A 21672-nucleotide genomic window follows, 5' to 3' on the forward strand; every position below is an offset into this window, starting at 1 on the left:
AGGAGACGAGATACTGGCAGAAGTAAAGCTGTGAGTACCGGCCGTGAGTCGTGCTTCGGTAGCTCAGATGGTAGAGCACTTGCCCGCGAAAGACAAAGGCCCCGAGTTCGAGTCTCGGTCGGGCACACAGTTTTAATCTGCCAGGAAGTTTCAATGGGCTGCTGTCCGTCCACATACGTCAGGCACCTCTTCGAAATTGTTTCCAGCAGAGTTCAAGCCGTCATAAAGGCGAAGGCTAGATACTTCTTCTTCTTCTGCTGCATATCCACTAATAGATTTTGCGATCACATTTTTCAAGTCTTCTCTATCTCTTCCAGCACGGCTCAAGTCGCCGGCGTTTCTTATTCCTGCCCACTGTCTGATGTTGCGGAGCCATGACGTTTGTCTTCTGTAAATTCCTCTTTTGCCTTCAGTCTTCCCCTCAATTATCAGTTTAAGAAGGTGATACCTTTCATTTCGTATCACATGGCCTAAGTAAGCTGTTTCCTTACGTTTGATTGTGGTTAGCAGTTCGCGGTCTCTTTTTACTGTTCTCAAGATCTCTCCATTTGTTTTTCTTGCTGCTCACTGAATTGTAAGTATTCTTCGATATAAACACATCTCAAATGCTTCCAGCTTGTTCACGGTGTTCACTTTCAACGTGCAACTTTCCACGCTATACAAAAACACCGACCACACGTAGCTCTTCATAAATCTAACTTCGAGGTTAAGTTCAAAGTCTGTGCTAGAGAACATTTTGTTAAAATTCATGAATGCGCTGCGGGAATTCTCTATTCTGCATCTGATTTCCATCTCCGATGACCAATTTTCGCACAACCACGTCCCCAAGTAGTGAAATCTATTCAACCTGTTTATGGGTTGATTATTATCCATTAATTGCTCATCTGAACTGCGAGTGCCTATCATAAATTTGGTCTTTTTGGTGCTGATATTCAGACCCACATTCGTGTTTTGTTCTCCCACTGTAGTTAGAAGATCTTGCAGCTCGTTCATGTTATCTGCAATTAAGACTGTGTCATTTGCGTATCTTATGTTGCTAATCCATACCCCATACCCATACGTATCTCATAATCATCAAGCGCTCCCTGGAATATGTGTTCTGAGTACAGGTTAAAGAGGAGTGATGAGAGTACACAGCCTTGTCTAATTCCTCTAAAGATATTTTGTGCTTCTGTCGATTGGCCGCCAGTTCTGACCTCAGCAGTTTGATTCCAGTACAGATTTTCTATGCAACGAATATCTTTCCCGTCTTCTCAAAATTTGTACAAGTTTATGGTGTTGCACTCTGTCAAACGCTTTTTCAGAGTCTATGAAGCGCAACGTTCTTCCTCAGATCGTAGGACTTGAACAAATACCTTAATCGCGACCAATGCTTCCCTCGCACCTAGACCCCGTCTAAATCCAAACTGTGACTATCCCATATCCCTATCACACTTGGTTGTGATTCTATGTTGGATGATCTTGAGAAATATCCTTAGGTTGTGGCTTATCAGGTTAATTTTCTGTAGTCTCCGCATTTTGTTGCATTGTTCTTCTTGGGCAAAGGGATGAAGTGTGACGTCAGCCATTTGTCAGGAAATTTAACCGTATTATAAATTTGATTGAATATTTTTTGGAGAACTGAGATGCCGTTATCATCTAATAATTTCAGAATTTCAACTGGTATTTGATCTGGACCAACTGCTTTTCTATCTTTTGCCGTTCATATTGCTCTTCTTATTTCATCTTTTGTGATGGCAGGACCCGATAGATCCTCGTCATCTTTATTTTCTATTTCAGGTCTTTCACCTGCAAAAAGATTGTTTATATAGTCCTCCCTGATAATTTTCTTTTGCTGATTCTCCTATTCTATTTCGTCTTGGTCATTTTCTGTATTTGAGAAGATTTTCTTACGACACATGCCTGCAGTTTCCTTTATCTTCTTATGAAAGCTAAAGTGGTCATGTATTTGTTGCAGTCGTTCCAACTCTTTACATTGTTGTTTCAGCCAGTTATTTTTTGCTGCTCTTATCTCCTTTCTTATGACTTTCCGCATGTCCCTACGTTTGTTCTGGTTTATTTCGTTTTTGTACTTCCTTCTTTTTTTTTTAAATAATGCCAAAATTTCGTCTGTCAGCCAATTTTTCTTTCGTGTTTTCTGTTTGTAACCTATTTCATTTTCCACAACATCTGTCACAATTTTATGTATTTCGTCCCATACGTTGTTTATATTTGTTCCTTCTCATAGTTGTGGTTTAAATGTTTCTGTAACTCTTCCCCTGATTTTTGTGGTTACCTTGTTTTCGATATCTTCATCCGTAAGGCGATCGTATTCTATTTTCCACTGTTGTGTATGTTTTTTGACATTTGTAATTTTTATTTTTATTTCTACTAATAGGTGCATGCCCTCGTTACCGAGGATGCAAAGCGCTTGTTAAGCAGAATGTAATCTACTTGATTCCGTACTATACTGTCAAGGGGTCAACTGGAGCTCTCTATGTGTACAAGCGTCTAGGTGGTAACTCAAACCAAGTGTCTGTTATCTTCATCCTTTACTCTTGACAAAAATAACAAAGCCGTTCGCCTCGATCATTAAGTACCCATAATCCACATGGACAGGCTAGTTCTTCAAATCTTCCCCCTCGTATTTTAGAGTTAAAATAAACCATTATTATCTCATGTTCTTCCTTTTACCAGCCTAAGAAGTTGCTTCAATTCTTCGTAGAACACTTCATCTTCAGCTGAATCTGATGTGGGCGCGTTTACTTGGATGATGTTGACATTAATTGGAATGGCATTAAGTTTAATTAAAGCCAGTCGATCTGAGTGGGGAAGAAATTTATTATAGATTTCGAAACTTCTTCTGAGGCAGTTAATCCCACGCCTTTTCTGTATCTATTGTCTTGATTCCCTGAATAGTAGATAGTTCCTCCGTGAACCTCACACATTCCAGCATGTGTCCACCACGTCTCTGCCACTCCTAGAATATATGTTTTCATTCTTCCCATTTCCTGCATTACGTTTGCTTTTTTCCCAGATTCATACAAACTCTGTACTTTCCAGGTACCGATCCTTACTTAGTTTCGAAGATTCATGTTGCTACTCTCAGGAGCAATTAACACAGTTCCCACCGGAGATCCGATTGTGGAACTATTTATACCTCCTAAAAATTTTGGGTTAAATATGCTTGTCTTTTTGGCTTATGTGATTCTCTTGGGAATTATTGTCGAGGGTAGTTTCCGGTTGCCATCCTCCCCATGTACACGGTGACACAGAAAAACTGGAAAATTTTCACAACCCAATAAAACTAGAAGTGATGAAGGAAAGAAATTGCATTCATAGTAACTGAAACCTTACAACTTTGCCATTTACGAAACACTGATGGCATTTATCTTTTTTAAAAAGTTACGTCCTTTAGATGGCCTCCTCCTGTACGAATACATTTGTGAAATCTGCTGTTGAGATTCGTCATTGACCGCTGCAACATTCAGCTGGAGTACTGTAAATTGCATCCGTAATTCTCTGTTTTAACTCATCCAAGGTTCTTGGTCGAGTCCTGTAGACTTTGCTCTTGAGGTACCCCTCACAAGAAAAAATCACAAACGGATTAATATGATGACCTAGGGGTCCAAGGAATGCTACCGAATCGTTAGATCACTCGGTTGCCAAACAATTCTCGCACACGTGGCATTGATTGCCGTGCAGTATGTGAAGTTGCTCCGTCCTTCTTGAACGTTAGGAAAGTTATTCAGACAAGTGTAAGGAAAGTTCGTAACATATCCACATAACGATCGGCATTGACAATTATTGCTTTTCCCTGTTCATTTGTGAAAAAGTAACGGTCCGATAATCCCATATGATGAAACGCCACACCGTAGTGTCACTTTACTAGCGTGTAAAAGGTGCTCATGAGCGTCATTATGACTTTTGTTTGCCCAGTAACGGTAGCTCTGTTTATTCACGTAACCTGTGAGATGAAAATGTGCCTCATCTGACATCCACAACTTGTTTAAGGATTCACCGTCATTGTCTATTTTTGTTATCACTTGTTGACAGAATTCTAATCGTAACCGGAAATCGCTGTCCTTCAATTGTTGCACCATCTGTAGTTTGTATGGATGAAATTTTAAATCAAGATGAAGAATTCTGCGAACACTCTTCCGGGACATTCCAACCACTGCTGCTTGCTTACGAATTGAACGCCTTGGACTCCGTAAGACAGACTCGTGTACATCAACGTTCGCTGGAGAACGCTCACTTCTTGGTCGTCCTGTTGGTTTCTTCTTGAGGGTAGATCCACTCTTTTAAAAATTATTAATCCATCACTGTATCGCGTATTTCGGCGGAACGGCATCATGACGTTCTAAATTATAAAAGCTATAATATCTGATGTTTTCGTAACAATTACAATTGATTGACTTAATCCTATTTCTACATCAAAGATTAGAAAAATTACAGAAATTAAAATGCGCTACCAACTGTAATTTTTTAAAAACATTTTATGGCTAACGCACGCTGTTGTTCGTTCCACTGATCCATGATTACTGCAATGGCGTTCTGTTTACTCGCTAACTGTCACCAACCCGCAGTGCTGCCAGCTGCCCATGGCTGCCATTACTCATTTCAAACATTCCCGTCATTCTGTGTCAGCTTGTAGTAAACAGCCGCTCTTAACCTAGAGAACAGGCGCTACGTGAAGCCGATCCTCTGGAGTATAGATACTGCCAACATTGCCGGTTTTGGTCCACCCCAGGTGTTTCATTTCCCCGGTACGACCCACATCTGGGAGGCATTCCCCGATCCACCATATTAGCATCTGGATCATTTTGATCAGATAGTGTATGCTGTCATATACTAGTTTAATAATCCTTTTCTCCCGTTTGTGGCAGTATCATGTAGCGAAAGCAACTGTCTAGGTCTCTGCGACACTCGCTGCCCCACAGCGCTATGTAATTGCTGCACTGTCGACGAATCGAATATTGACCATCGGTCTCTGACTGTACTGCAGGTGGAGACAAAGAAGTGGAGGCTTCGCTGATGGACCTGGCGCAGCAAGTGGGCCTCCGAGTGTTTCACGAAGACGTGGAGCTGGGCCGGACTGTTCCCAGCGTACTCCTCGGCCCCTCCAGTTGCGAATCGGAGCCGCCACCCGGCTACCTCCACCACTTCCAGGTGACTGGAGACTTCACGCCGGTCACGAAGCACTGCGCCTTCGGCCAAGTGGACCGCCCGGACGAACGGCAGGACCCGGTGAGGAACATATTTTTAAGAATTTCTGGGTCTGGATGCAGATATTGACGTTACTCTATATACGATGCTCACTCCAAAGGAAGTCCACAATGTTTTTTTTAAAAAAAACTTCCAATTAATTTTACATATTTTTGATATTTTTTGCAGTATGTTGATACATTATTGAGAGAATAATTGTAATACTTCCACATAGTCTCCATCCCTTTAAAGTGGGTTAGCCGGCCGCGGCGGTCTAGCGGTTCTAGGCGCTCAGTCCGGAACCGCGCGGCTGCTACGGTCGCAGGTTCGAATCCTGCCTCGGGCACAAATGTGTGTGATGTCCTTAGGTTAGTTAGGTTTAAGTAGTTCTAAGTTCTAGGGGACTGATGACCACAGATGTTAAGTCCCATAGTGCTCAGAGCCATTTGAACCATTTTTTTAAAAGTGGGTTACGCCACTGCGGAACTAAGACTTGTAAACCTGTGTGGTAAAAGTCAGGATCAGCACCTCTGCGCCACTGTTTAGGAGCCTTTCCAAGGGCGTGATAATCTTCAAATCTAGTTCCACGACGGTATTCCTTAAGTTTACTGAAGAGGTGGTAATCCAACGGTGTCAAGTCAGGATAGATGGATAGGTATTTCAGTGTTGTCCAGTCGTCGACGTTCTCGGAATCCACCTGACGCAAATCTTTTACAACTACTTCAATTTTCTGCACATTTTCGCTTCCCCCTCTCCAATTCGGACTGGCAGTTAGTTCAGTGTTACGCGTTTTTCAGCCAGAATTAGTTTGTGAATACGCTGCACAGTGGAATCCGTGCGGTTTTCGGTCTGCCGCTGCGCGGGGTACGAAGTATTGGCGTGCCCACATTCACCAATAATCTGCTTGCTCAACGAATAACTGTACTGCGATCAACAGCGCCATTCCCATACACGCTCTTCAGTCTCTTGTGAAACTGTGTCATCGTCACCTTATCACATCACAGGAACGCTGTAACAGCACTTTTCTTCAGACAAACATCAAGTGAAACAGCTTTTCTGAGGGAGCGCTACGCCAGTGTCACTGGTGGAATCCTAAGCACACTCTGGGACCCAGCGCTCAGCCAACTAAAATCACAGCGTCAATTGAGAGCCACAACCGCCCACGAAGGAAGCCACAGAAGCACTGTGAGACGGGGGTTCGCACCCAGCTTTCAGTCATGTCGTCCCCCTCCCCCGCCACGCTCCCCCCCCCCCCCACCCCTTTCCCTGCTCCAACCGACGCGTTGTGCCACGATGTAGTGCGTAAGGGTTGGCGAGCGATCGCAGTATAAAGGAGGCGGAGTACAGAGAAGACAATCATTCTGCTGGTATCATCTGAAGATGACGGCAAGGTACGATGTCGAAATATCGCGTTACGAAGAGGACTACACGCGGCTGGACACCTGAGAACAGTGTAAACAGCAAATGTGTAGAACGAAAGTTGGACGCATTTCTTTTGGAGTGACCTTCGAATAACCGCAACAAGGCTCTACAACTACAACACTACAACGTACAATCATCAAGGTCATTTACGTGACGCACGTACACACCTGATACTTGATAAGAGATAAGAGCAAGGCGACGGCTGACCAGAACTACTGAGACATTACCCTAGACAGAAACAAAAGATTTCACATGTATGGTACCAACGACGATTTCCTGAGTATGGAACTGAATTTTAACGCATATACGAAGGCGTGCTGAAAAGTAATACCTCCGACATTTTTTTCTGTTCTCAATATTGGTGAAGCATATGTCATGCTTATTACTCGGTCGAGTTTCCCGCTTCGCTTACGCAAGTTGCAAACCTCTGCCGCTAGTGGGCTCGGAACTGTAACGTGTAACGTGGCGGTGTGTACCATAAGTATGTCGGTGACTGGGAAACAGCTGAGAAAATTGAAAGAAAAAAAAAAGGTTCAAATGGCCCAGAGCAGTATGAGACTTAACTGCTGAGGTCATCAGTCCCTTAGAACTTAGAACTACTTAAACCTAACTAACCTAAGGACATCACATACATCCATGCACGAGGCAGGATTCGAACCTGCGACCGTAGCGGCAGCGCGGTTCCAGACTGTAGCTCCTAGAAGCGCTCGACCACTCCTGCCAGCAAATTGAAAGAACGAATTCGAAGAACGTCTTCATCCATGGAGGACCCTCTGCTTCGGAATGACAATGCCAGACCACACACGAGCGCTGCGACTTCTGAAACAATCCGAGGCCTTGGTTTTACCTTCTTCGATCATCCTTCATACAGTCCAGACTTGGCCCCATCCGATTTTCATCTGTTTCCAAAACTTAAAGCACAGCTTCGAGGACTTCAGTTTGATGATGGTGAAGCGGTGCAGGAAGAGGTGAGATTGTGGCTCCGTCAACAAAGTAAAGCATTCTACAGTGATGGTCACAATAAGCTGGTCCCTCGTTGTGAGAAATGTGTTCGACACCAGGGTGACTATGTTGACAAATTCCCCGGCACGAATCCTCCCGGCTGACTTGTGTCGAGGTCCGGTGAGCCGACCAGTCTGTGGATGGTTTTTAGGCGGTTTTCCATATGCCTCGGCAGTGCGACTGGTTCCCCTTATTCCGCCTGAGCTACACTATGTCGGCGATTGCTGCGCAAACAAGTTCTCCACGTACGCGTACACCACCATTATTCTACCACGCAAACATAGGGGTTACACTCGTTTGGTGTGAGACGTTCCCTGGGGGGGGGGTGGGGGGGGGGGGTGGGTCCACCGGAGGCTGAACCGCACAATAACCCTGAAAGAGTGGTTCGGTGTGGGGCGGCGGAGGGGTGAAGTGGACTGCGGTATTCATCGTGGGGTTGTGGACGACCGCGGCTGCGGCGGGGACGGAGCCTCTCCGTCGTTCCGTCGTTTCTAGGCCCCCGGTTAACATACAGTACAATACAATGTTGAGAAATAAATATTTAGAATTATAATAAAGTTTGTTTCCTTTATTAAATTTTAAAACTTTCCACATAAAAAATTCGGAGGCATTACTTCACAGCACGCCTTTGTAATGCTATGACACTTTTGATCACTTTACACATCTTTAAACTTGAGCAACAGTCTAAATGGTAATAAGTTCGCTATTAGATTATTCTTTTATTTCGATTTGGAAACTATCGCGATCTCGGGTTCTCATATTCGCTATTTGCTTTTTCTTTTACTTAGCATTAGACGCTATTGTTACTTCGTGTCTATAATAATCTTTTAGTTTCTCATTATCATTATGCCATGTGTCGTAATCGTGAAACGATACTTCTGCACACTTCCCTATCGCAAAAAGTCGTAACGAATGAGAGACGACTGCTGTCTGCTTCTTCACGATGTACGGACGACACAATATAAGCAGCTAGTTCCATAGGCTCTAGGATCCAAGAGCTTGTAAACGATTGCTCACGCAATTCCATGCAGTTGTAAGGAGGAAAACTCAGAGTAACTATTTTAAGTCGCTAAGATGGAGGATGTGACAGCGCCAGGAAGTGTTAACCGTCACATACGATAGCCACTTCCTGCATCTACCGGATATACTACGCACTCGCCTTTCGAAATGTGCCTCGTGACATTTTTTCTGGTGTTGTGAACCTCGTCCATACATTGCTAGCCATTAAGCAGCAACGTCATCAAGACAGCGTGCAAGAAACGACAAATTGCCGTGTTTTGCTCAACGTGCTACGATATGCAAATGTTCAGCATTTCAGAGCAGTCCCACATGGATAGAAGTAACATCATCTACACGCTGTTTATACGGAAAGTTTACGAAAAAAAAACAAAAAAAAAAACACCATTTGAATGTTGGTTCATTGTGAGGAGACAGCTTTACCTCTCGTGTAAGAAAGGGCCAGCATCTGATGAAATAAGGCAGACCCGGTTTATTGTTCCGCTTTATAACACCTCGAGCTACTCTGGAACTCACGTGTGTCATGCGAATTCTCAGTCGAAGTATCCAAAAGGGCGATACTGCCATGTTGTTGTTGTTGTGGTCTTCAGTCCTGAGACTGGTTTGATGCAGCTCTCCATGCTACTCTATCCTGTGCAAGCTTCTTCATCTCCCAGTATCTACTGCAACCTACATCCTTCTGAATCTGCTTAGTGTATTCATCTCTTGGTCTCCCCCTACGATTTTTACCCTCCACGCTGCCCTCCAATACTAAATTGGTGATCCCTTGATGCCTCAGAACATGTCCTACCAACCGATCCCTTCTTCTGGTCAAGTTGTGCCACAAACTTCTCTTCTCCCCAATCCTATTCAACACTTCCTCATTAGTTATGTGGTCGACCCATCTAATCTTCAGCATTCTTCTGTAGCACCACATTTCGAAAGCTTCTATTCTCTTCTTGTCCAAACTATTTACCGTCCATGTTTCACTTCCATACATGGCTACACTCCATACAAATACTTTCAGAAATGACTTCCCGACACTTAAATCTATACTCGATGTTAACAAATTTCTCTTCTTCAGAAACACTTTCCGTGCCATTGGCAGTCTACATTTTATATCCTCTCTACTTCGACCATCATCAGTTATTTTGCTCCCCAAATAGCAAAACTCCTTTACTACTTTAAGTGTCTCATTGCCTAATCTAATACCCTCAACATCACCCGACTTAATTCGGCTACATTCCATTATCCTCGTTTTGCTTTTGTTGATGTTCATCTTATATCCTCCCTTCAAGACACTATCCATTCCATTCAACTGCTCTTCCAAATCCTTTGCTGTCTCTGACAGAATTACAATGTCATCGGCGAACCTCAAAGTTTTTATTTCTTCTCCATGGATTTTAATACCTTCTCCGAATTTTTCTTTTGTTTCCTTTACTGCTTGCTCAATATACAGATTGAATAACATCGGGGAGAGGCTACAACCCTGTCTCACTCCCTTCCCAACCACTGCTTCCCTTTCATGTCCCTCGACTCTTATAACTGCCATCTGGTTTCCGTACAAATTGTAAATAGCCTTTTGCTCCCTGTATTTTACCCCTGCCACCTTTAGAATTTGAAAGAGAGTATTCCAGTCAACATTGTCAAAAGCTTTCTCTAAGTCTGCAAATGCTAGAAACGTAGGTTTGCCTTTCCTTAATCTTTCTTCTAAGATAAGTCGTAAGGTCAGTATTGCCTCACGTGTTCCAGTATTTCTACGGAATCCAAACTGATCTTCCCCGAGGTCGGCTTCTACTAGTTTTTCCATTCGTCTGTAAAGAATTCGTGTTAGTATTTTGCAGCTGTGGCTTATTAAGGGGATACGGAATCACCTATCCCCGCAATGTTAATATATGCCTACTATAGGGAACATTTTCTCACAAACTACTGGAGACAGAGAGGTAAAAATTTTACTGTATGTGCATTCATATGTTACAACAATACTGAAACAACAGTTTATTGTCAAAGTATTTTCTTACAGAGATATTGTACATTTATTTTTAAGTAAATTTTTTCCATCGCTTTTTACTAGACTATCACCCCTAAGTCATTTGTAAATCAAGTAATTAAAAGATCGTTGTTTCAGTATGTAATAGGGACCTATGTCACTACGTCATAAAAATTTCAGACTTCTAGGTTGACCAGTACCTGAGATAATGTTCCTAGATGAAGTAAAAAGTAAACTTACGGGAAACGGAGAAAGAAGATTAAAACATTCCTGATCCGTAGCTAATACCCCCTTCACAGTCTTCATAATCATCTTCAAGTCTTCTTTTGGCACCCCTCTGCACCTGTCTTGCTTTTTTCACTAATGTCTTGATTATATTATCAGCATGCCTTAGTCTGTGCTGATCTAAAAAGAACATAGCACGTACCGTACGGGAACCAACACACATACCCAACTTTTGAAGGACCTGGCATTTAGTTATATTTCCAAGATTGAAGGTTGCCACAGCATCATACACACCAAAATGTAGTGTATTAATTCCGACAAACACTGTTTTTGGGAGACGATGCCATATCACACTATTCAAGCACTCGTTGGGGTTCTGCGTTTTTCCGTGAAGACATTTCATCAGAAGACTTCTGTCAGCCAGATCTCTGAAAATGGGCTTTATTTCTGCCATGATGGCTGATGGTAGACTGTGGTGGTGAATGTATTTCTCTCCTGTTGTTAGTCCCCTATTGTATTTACACCAGCTGTTTTCACCTTTGGGGCACAAACCATGTTGTGGATGCTCATCCGTGGATGCGGTGTGGAAATATAAAGCCCATATAGCTCTCCTCATTTCTTCAAGATTGCCTGTATTTTGCCTGATTGCAAGGCCATAGCAGTTCTGAATGTGGTCTATTATGGAATCAGTCAATCTTCCTCTGCCATCCAAGGTTTTCCCATCATCTAGTTTTTTCCCTTTCATAACTGATTTTAACCTTCTCAGCCTGGCACCCATTCTCTTCTGCACATGTCCTATACATTCAAGTTTGCTTATATTTACACTGTTCCCATATGGTTTGCTTTCCAAAACTTCTTTGAATGCTTTAGAGTCACCATCTCCCAGATATTTGACATAGCGAACATTATACCACTGTGAAGAGCGATGAAAAATTTTCTTCACCCCAGCAACCTCCATGCCACCACTACTACCATAATAATTAGCAATACAGTCATCACTGTGTTCATTTTTCAGCCTGCCTGTGCACCTACAGTATTTAGACATTATTGCAACATCAATAACCTTGCCAGTATCAACACTAGTTGCTGTTACAACACCATTGTTGGAGGTGTGGCCCCTTTTCTGCCACGTGCCATCAAACGCCACTGTGAGGTCACGACTGCCGTCATTTTCTTCCACTGCTTCTTCCACAGCAACCTGCATTGACTTCTGTGCTACATCTTCAACTGCAGACCCTAGTACATAATTGTAAGCTTCAAACTTTGAAGGTGCACTTGGAAGATTTAGAACACCACATAGCATATCACCAGCTGCTTTGCCCTTACCAATTGCTCGCAATCCATAAACTAACCTAATATTTACACTATAAAGTTCAGTTTTCTTGTATCCATTATTTACAGTTACTGAAACCGAACTTGGAAACTTACAGCTGTATTTACAAACACTGCATATTAAATTAAACTGGGCAGCCAGGCCAACATGGGATTCTACTTTCAGAGAAACGTTTCCATGACATTTTTTGCAGCACAAACTGTTTTCAAGAGCTTCACACAATATATTCGTATCAATGAGTTCAAAAACTTCATTCCCTCTATCAAGTAAATTATATTTCTCTTCCAAATCTCTTAGTTTTTTATGAGAAGCACTGTTTTCATTTGGTGTAAGTTCGTTCGGCAAATCAGTAATAAGTGGATTCACATTTTCCAACAGTGATGATGATGAACTGCTTTGCTTTGCTAATGAATCATTATTTCTTTTCTTTTGCCAGTTCACACGCTTTTTAAATACTTTTGCTTTAGCTCTAGGCATTTTCACTGCGAAAAATGAAGCACTAAATACGAAATAACTCAACAACAACTACTTTCTTATATCACACTGTTTACAAAACAGTCCCGCCACAAAGTCAAAGAGTAACTTGAGGAAACCAGAGAGAAACATTTTCGGGCAACTAGTGTATAAATAGTCGCTGGAAACCGGGATATTTGAATTCATGTCACTTTAAAGGTACTGCCAAAAAGTTCATGGTCAGCCACGAGAGACGTGTATAACTAAAGCGCAATACCCGATCTCACAAATATATAAAAATAAAATAGTTATAATTGTAGTAGAGCTATGTATGATACGTCATTTTAAAGAGGAAACATGGCAGAATATAATACGCCAATAAAAAAAAATTCGATTTTTTAACCCAAAATCCGATTCCGTATCCCCTTACTGATTGTTCGGTAATTTTTCACATCTGTCAACACCCGCTTTCTTTGGGATTGGAATTATTATATTCTTCTTGAAGTCTGAGGGTATTTCGCCTGTTGCATACATCTTGCTCACCAGATGGTAGAGTTTTGTCAGGACTGGCTCTCCCAAGGCCGTCAGTAGTTCCAATGGAATGTTGTCTACTCCGGGGGCCTTGTTTCGACTCAGGTCTTTCAGTGCTCTGTCAAACTCTTCACGCAGTATCGTATCTCCCATTTCATCTTCATCTACATCCTCTTCCATTTCCATAATATTGTCCTCAAGTACATCGCTCTTGTATAGACCCTCTATATACTCCTTCCACCTTTCTGCTTTCCCATCTTTGCTTAGAACTGGGTTTCCATCTGAGCTCTTGATGTTCATACAAGTGGTTCTCTTATCTCCGAAGGTCTCTTTGATTTTCCTGTAGGCAGTATCTATCTTACCCCTAGTGAGATAAGCCTCTACATCCTTACATTTGTCCTCTAGCCATCCCTGCTTAGCCATTTTGCACTTCCTGTCGATCTCATTTTTGAGACGTTTGTATTCCTTTTTGCCTGCTTCATTTACTGCATTTTTATATTTTCTCCTTTCATCAATTAAATTCAATATTTCGTCTGTTACCCAAGGATTTCTACTAGCCCTCGTCTTTTTACCTACTTGATCCTCTGCTGCCTTCACTACTTCATCCCTCAAAGCTACGCATTCTTCTTCTACTGTATTTCTTTCCCCCATTTGTGACCATTGTTCCCTTATGCTCTCCCTGAAACTCTGTACAACCTCTGGTTCTTTCAGTTTATCCAGGTCCCATCTCCTTAAATTCCCACCTTTTTGTAGTTTCTTCAGTTTTACTCTACAGGTCATAACCAATAGATTGTGGTCAGAGTCCACATCTGCCCCTGGAAATGTCTTACAATTTAAAACCTGGTTCCTAAATCTCTGTCTTACCATTATATAATCTATCTGATACCTTTTAGTATCTCCAGGGTTCTTCCATGTATACAACCTTCTATCATGATTCTTAAACCAAGTGTTAGCTATGATTAAGTTGCGATCTGTGCAAAATTCTACCAGGCGGCTTCCTCTTTCATTTCTTAGCCCCAATCCATATTCACCTACTACGTTTCCTTCTCTCCCTTTTCCTACACTCGAATTCGAATCACCCATGACTATTAAATTTTCGTCTCCCTTCACTATCTGAATAATTTCTTTTATTTCATCATAAATTTCTTCAATTTCTTCGTCATCTGCAGAGCTAGTTGGCATATAAACTTGTACTATTGTAGTAGGTGTGGGCTTCGTATCTATCTTGGCCACAATTATTGCGTTCACTATGCTGTTTGTAGTAGCTTACCCGCATTCCTATTTTCCTATTCATTATTAAACCTACTCCTGCATTACCCCTATTTGACTTTGTGTTTATAACCCTGTAGTCACCTGACCAGAAGTCTTGTTCCTCCTGCCACCGAACTTCACTAATTCCCACTATATCTAACTTTAACCTATCCATTTCCCTTTTTAAATTTTCTAACCTACCTGCCCGATTAAGGGATCTGTCATTCCACGCTCCGATCTGTAGAACGCCAGTTTTCTTTCTCCTGATAACGACATCCTCTTGAGTAGTCCCCGCCCGGAGATCCGAATGGGGGACTATTTTACCTCCGGAATATTTTACCCAAGAGGACGACATCATCATTTAATCATACAGTAAAGCTGCATGCCCTTGGGAAAAATTACGGCCGTAGTTTCCCCTTGCTTTCAGCCGTTCGCAGTACCAGCACAGCAAGGCCGTTTTGGTTATTGTTACAAGGCCAGATCAGTCAATCATCCAGACTGTTGCCCTTGCAACTACTGAAAAGGCTGCTGCCCCTCTTCAGGAACCACACGTTTGTCTGGCCTCTCAACAGATACCCCTCCATTGTGGTTGTACCTACGGTACGGCTATCTGTATCGCTGAGGCACGCAAGCCTCCCCACCAACGGCAAGGTCCATGGTTTATGGGGGGGATACTGCCATGAACAATATTAACTGCGTCAGGGAGGACAGACATAGCTGCGGTGACAAAAGTCAAGAGATAGCGACTGAAAATATGCAGATGGCGGTACCATCGCGTACGCAAGGCATAAAAGGGCAGTGCCTTGGCGGATCTGTCACCTGTGCTCAGGTGCTCCAAGTGAAGGGGTTTCCGACATGATTACAGCCGCACTTCGGGAATTAACAGACTTTGAACGTGGGATGGTAGTTGGAGCTAGACGCATGGCACATTCCACTTTGGAAATCGTTACGGAATTCAATATTCCAAAATTCAAAAATTCACAGCGTCAGGAGTGTACTGAGAATACTAAATTTGAGGCATTACCTCTCACCACGGACGACGCAGTAGCCAAAGGCTTTCACTTAACAATCGAGAGCAGAAGCGTTTACAGTGCTTAACAGACAAGCAACACTGTGTGAAATAACCACAAAAATCAATGTGGGACGTACGACGACGGTATGCGTTAGAACATTGCAGCGAAATGTGGCGTTAATGACCAACAGATGACCGACGCGAGTACCTTTGCCAACAGCACGACATCGCCTGCAGCGGCTCTCCTGGGCTCGTAACCATTGCGTATGGAGCCTAGACGACTGGAAAACCGTGGTCTGGTCACATAAGTTCCGATTTCAATTGGTAGGAGCTGATAGTAAGGTGCGGCGCATGCCCCACGAAGCCATGGACCCAAACTGTCAACAAGGCACTGCGCAAGCTGGTGGAGGCTCAATAACGGTGTGGATTGTATTTACATGGAATGAGTCCTCTGGTTCCACTGCACCGATTATTGACTGGAAATGGTCATGTTCTACTACCATTTGCAACCATTCATGGACTTCACGTTCCCAAACATTGATGGAATTTTTATGGATGACAGTGCACCATGCCATCGTGCCACAATTGTTAGCGACTAGCTTTGAGAATTTTCTGGCCACCCAGATCACCCGACATGAATCCGATCGGACATTTGTGGATAATAATCGAGAGGTCAGTTAGCGCACAAAATTCTGTTCCGGCAACACTTTCGCATTTATGGACTGCTAGAGGAGCACCATTGCTCACTATTTCTGCAGGGGCTTCCAATGACTTGTTGAGTTCTTGCCAGGTCCAGTTGCTGCACTACTCTGGGCAAAAGGAGGTCCGACACGATAGTGGGAGGTATTCCATGACTTTTGTCATCTCAGTGCAGATATAATAAGGTATCATATTAACTAGTGGTTCGTAAGAGCTGATGGTATGGTTCGAGCGTGGCGCAAACCCAGCGAAGCCCTGGACCCAAGTTGGCAACAACGCACTGTGCAGGCTGGTGGTGCCTCCATAAAGGTGTGGGCTCTGTTTGCATGGAATGGACTGATGGACTGGGTCCCCTGGTGCAACTAAACCGATGACTGGCTGGAAATTACGTTCGGCTACTTGGAGACTATTTGCAGCCATTCACGCCCTTCATGTTGCCAAACAACGATGGAATGTTTGTGGGTGACAATGCGCCATGTCACCGCCAAACAGCCGGCCTCTGTGGCCGAGCGGTTCTAGGCACTTCAGTCCGGAACCATGCTAGTGCTACGGCCGCAGATTCGAATCCTGCCTCGGGCATGGATGTGTTGATGTCCTTAGGTTAGTTATGTTTAAGTAGTTGTAAGTCTAGGGGACTGATGACCTCAGATATTAAGTCCCATAGTGCTTAGAGCCATTTGAACCTTCAGCGCGCAACAACTGTTCCAAACTGGTTTGAAAAACATTCTGGACAATTGATGCAAATGTTTTGGCCTCCCGACTCACCACAAATGAATCCAGTAGAACATTTGTGGGTCATAATCGCGAGGTCAGTTCGTGCACAAAATCCTGCACCGCCAACACTTTCGCAATTATAGACGGCTATGGAGGCAACATGCCGCAATATTTGTGCAAGGAATTTCCAACGACTTGTTGAGTCCATGCCACGTCGATGTGTTGCATTAACGCCAGGCAAAAGGAGATCAGACACGGTAATAGGAGATATCCCATGACTTTGTCGCCTCAGTGTACTGTTCGCTCGGCCGGATCGTGTAGCTACGTCACGCACCCTGTGTCAGGGAATGAGCTCGTTTACACGAATCCAATTATCGACACAGTCAGTGCGACGACATCTGCAGCATCAAGGCCTGTGAGCATGGCGATCACTGTTGCGGCTTCCCTTGACGCGGCAGAAAGTGAGGACCGCCCAGTGACACACACGGAACTGGCACCACGTCGTCTCTTCCGACGAGTCCCAAATTGCGTATAATATGCAAAACGTCGTCCCTTCCGACCTGTCCCAGTCTGTGTACACCATCGCAATGGCCGCAAATGTGTGTGTAGACTAGCGTGGCAATGAAAATGAGCGTCTGGCCTTATGGGGCAAGTCCGGCCGCCTTGGTGCAGGTCTTATTACATTCGACGCCACATTGGGCGACCTGCGCGCTGGATGGGGATGAAATGATGATGAAGACAAAACGACACCCACTCCCTGAGCGAGGAAAAATCCCCGACACGCCCGGGTATCGAACCCGGGCCCGCGGGACGATAATCCGTTAGGCTGACCACTCAGCTATCGTGGCGGACAGTGTGGCAAATGAAAGTTGCCAGATTGCATTCAGCATCATTCCGGCTCAGCAAGTTGTGTGACGGAGTGGGGTGCTATTGAGTACACTATCCGATCACCTACTGTTCAAACAGACGGTGATTTGGACAGCAGGCGTCACTTTTCTGCCTTGATAAGTCTAATGGCTCTGCTCCGTCTCCGAGATCTCTGTGTTGTTATCTCTCAGCGATATAAAACAAGACTGCGTGTTGGTCGTTCTGTCCCGATCTGTCTCGATACAGAGGCGTTGGACCCTTCTCAGGACGTTCTCCATTCCTCCCACCCGTTGAAAACATCCATGATTTGTCGAGAAAATGCCATACTATCTCTCCTCAGCCACTACAGCTGATGAAACCTGGTATAGGGTTAAAGCAGAATGGAAAGATATATCCGTATCTGTCATTCACACTCAATTTGATTCGATACCCAGCCCAGTTAAAGCGTTGTTTGTGACAGCGGTGGGAGCTCAGTGTGCTAAATTTCGCACGACGTATTCCCCAAATCAACTTCACTGTACGTATTATTCCTACTACACTGTATACACACAGCAAGTAAACTTTTGTTATTTGTTCTCTGGCAGTTACAATGGCCGGCAGTGTATACGTTTTGTATGTCTGGTGTCCTACACCTTAGATGAATATTAAGAGCATCATTGTCATTCAGAAATAGACAAAGAATTACACGAAAGGTTATTGTTCTCAAAAACTCTTGACTAATTTTGGGCCGGACACTTCTTTGTAAGCAAACAGAACTGTAATAGACGTATAAAATTGTTGCAACGTGTTGTTTACTGTTCGCTATAAACACTGTCGTTACTTTGCTGTACTGTGACAATCAGCGTCACTTACGTGTTTTCCTCACATATTTTGTAGAACATATAGTGCTTACGTCTTTTGGATTCCCATAATCAGCATAATCATGAGGTACGATCCTAATCGGGTAACTCTAATAAATATATAAATAAAAATAGTACGTATTAAAACTGGAAAGATTCAGAAGTGGGATTAAAATCCTGTTGTGATTTTGTAATGGCACTATTGTCCTAGAAGAAGACTTGCAGAACCTGTTGAAAGGCATGTTAATTCAATTCAGAGTGTGATCTGAGAGTAAACCGAAGGAAGAAACGATGAACTGAGTAGGAGTGATTTTAGCAGCGAACTTAAGTTCAAAATTGGGAACCACGTACCTGACGTAGTGAGGGAATCTCCTACGATGGAAGCAAAATAACTTGTAATAGGGTAAAACAAAGAGAACATGAGATGTTGATTAGCACAGGCAAAACGAGCATTCGTTGGAGGAATGTAGGATAATCAGACATGGGACATAGCTGCAGAAAGAATTTTCTGGGAATGTTCGGAGCTCAACATTGGGTGGAAGTCAATCATGCATTGCAAGGAAATCGCATAAGAAGATAATTGAAACGTTTGAAATGTGATGTTACAGGACTGCGAAAGCTAACCGCACTGATACTGTGGTGAATTTTGCCGTGTAATGTTACGCTTATTTATCGCGGGGTATTTCGTCGTATAGGTGATAGATTTTGAGCAGTGAACGGACGCTACGAGACTTTAACTTTGAGGCATTATTACGTTTGTTCTGGAAGAGTGTAGACCTGCCTGAGGTGACTTGAGTTATTATTTGCAGCGAGTTAGCAGCTGGGCTTGAAAGAAGACGTGTTCGGCTCGATCCCATGACTTCATCAGCCATTCTTTTAAAACAGAGCTGCGAAAAGCCCAATTACCTAAGGTGCGAGCGACAACAGGTAAATTCGCAATTGTTTTGTTCGTACGGACTGTTGCTGAGACAGCAACTACTCAGGAGAAAACGGTTATGTAACACTGCAGTCAGAGACTCACCACGGAAAAAAATGTGTGCCAAACATTGACAAGACAAGGTGAAGGATGATACGACACGTGTAAGACTTCCATGATGGTAGGGAGGGCTTTAGAGAGCGAAAGTTGTCGGAGAAGGCTGTAGTATATCCAAGAATAATAACTGAGGACGGAATGTGTAACTGCTCTGAGATGAAGAGATTGAAATTAAATCTTGGCGTGGCACATGAGACCAGACAAAAACTATGTAAACATTGGATTCACCTGCACGACCAATAACAGCCTGATACTATTTCCATCACGAAAACTTAGGACATGAACGTAAGGGTCATAAAAAAACTATGAAAGGTAGATGGGCAAATTATTTATTTCGAATACTGTTGTATGCGTTAAAGATTTGTTGCCGATATCAAATCAGTTAATTCTCTGGCGTTTTTCTTATCATTTTCTATGCTAATCAGCCGTCGTCCAATTGGGTATCACATTATGAATACTCATAACACATTTTTGTGTGCTATATCAAAGCATCTGTACAATAATTCTGAAGCCATGTAAGCCACATTTAATTTTTTTCTATTTTCTATGTATAACTTTCATCCCTTCGTTCATTGATATTATTGCCAATCGTTTATTTCAAGTGTGAATTACACTACAGCTGAAGAGAGCATTGATTATGTTCGTTCTAATATTGCTGGAGATGTTACTACATATAAATTGCTTCTGGGAAAGGATAAAAATAAACATTTCTTTACAGCGTTAATAATAATTCTGATGTTTCCTTTCTTTTATTATTTGCATTTATAAAGTGTTTTTCTTTCGCTCTCCTTTCTAACACTTATGTGGTGTGTTCACAGAATAATCCAGCTGGAGGCTTGCATTCTGACACGAGAGTGTATTGACAGGTAATGAGAGTAAAATGGTGGAGTATGTGTCACTTTGATGAAGAATACTAACGAAGCTGATACATAGAATTTGACCTGAAATTCTACTGACGTAAGTTTACGTAACAGCAAGAAAACTATGGAACATCAGCTATAATTTAGTTGACAGCAGATTTCATACAAAGTGTAATGCTATGAAAAGATGCTGCTAACTTCTACGTATTCCTTGTTTTATATGTCTTACTGATGGAGATGTAAACGATTGAAAACCACATTAGTTTAACTGCAGAAGGTACTATTTTGTTAATTTCCAATCCATATGCTCTGAGTTTCTGCTAACATGTTTGTTAAATAAGTACTGTCAGGAAGAAACAGATTTGCTCTCTTGTAAAGCTACGTTTGGTAATTTACATAACTGAGCAAGCAATGGAAGAAATCTGTTGGATATAATTTCATTTTTGCTATAGTTGTACACGACAATAATAAGACTCACGAAGATGATTTCTGCCTCTAATAGTGTAGAGTATTACATTGTTAAAACAATGCTGTTTACTTCACAACATTCTGTCAGCGAGTAATGGTTGTATTCAGTAAAACAGTCCCTAATCCAATATTATGGTTTTACAGTACTGATAATAAACTGATTTTGATACAGTTAATTCGCTGCAATGCTGTTGTTATAAAAAAATGAAAAAATCCTTGCGGCAAATGTAGACATTTGCTGTAGATGCGTAATATAATATTTCAACTCCGCTTCACAGCTAATCATTGATAATGTTTGCTAGTGGAATTGATAAGAGCAGCAATGTTGTAAGGAAGAACGAGACGTTCTGATGAAGGAAATAAAATGAATAAAAGTTTTACTTTAAAACTGGTTTTCGTGGTTAGTCATTAATAGGGTGGCCCTAGACAACGTATCGGTAGTAAATGTTTGAATCGCCAATGCTGGGGCGCGTAAAAATACTTACAACAAATTGAAGTCGGACTTCTCAAATCATGAAAAGATAATGAAGGCAGGTTCTATGATTGGTTATACAAATTTGCATATAGGCTGCCACAATAGCGGTCGTTCCAGACATTAGAAATACCGCACCTCCTATCATAGAATGCGTCTACATCGGGAGCTAAGGCAGAAGAGAGTGAGGGAGACAAGATCCGTCACTAAAGAAACTAGAATCATTTGTTTCAACAGACATTAGTTCACATTTTTAAGAGTTACTGATTACGCTTACATAACTTTCTTCGTCTATGGATTGGTCGGTTATCCGATTAA

At 42.6% G+C, this 21672-nt stretch overlaps 1 protein-coding gene across 1 annotated transcript in view; it reads left to right on the forward strand.

Moving 5' to 3' along the window:
* Positions 1-20671, forward strand: part of LOC126100343 (uncharacterized) — an 89820-nt gene extending 69149 nt beyond the window's left edge. Inside the window, exons 6-7 of the mRNA XM_049910955.1 lie at positions 4988-5229; positions 20373-20671. Coding sequence (XP_049766912.1) covers positions 4988-5229; positions 20373-20417 — 287 coding nt within the window. The 3' untranslated portion in view covers positions 20418-20671. The remainder of the gene's footprint in view (positions 1-4987; positions 5230-20372) is intronic.
* Positions 20672-21672: the final 1001 nt, after the last annotated feature.

Source organism: Schistocerca cancellata, chromosome 9 (assembly GCF_023864275.1).
Source record: "Schistocerca cancellata isolate TAMUIC-IGC-003103 chromosome 9, iqSchCanc2.1, whole genome shotgun sequence".
NCBI classification, from domain to species: domain Eukaryota; kingdom Metazoa; phylum Arthropoda; class Insecta; order Orthoptera; family Acrididae; genus Schistocerca; species Schistocerca cancellata.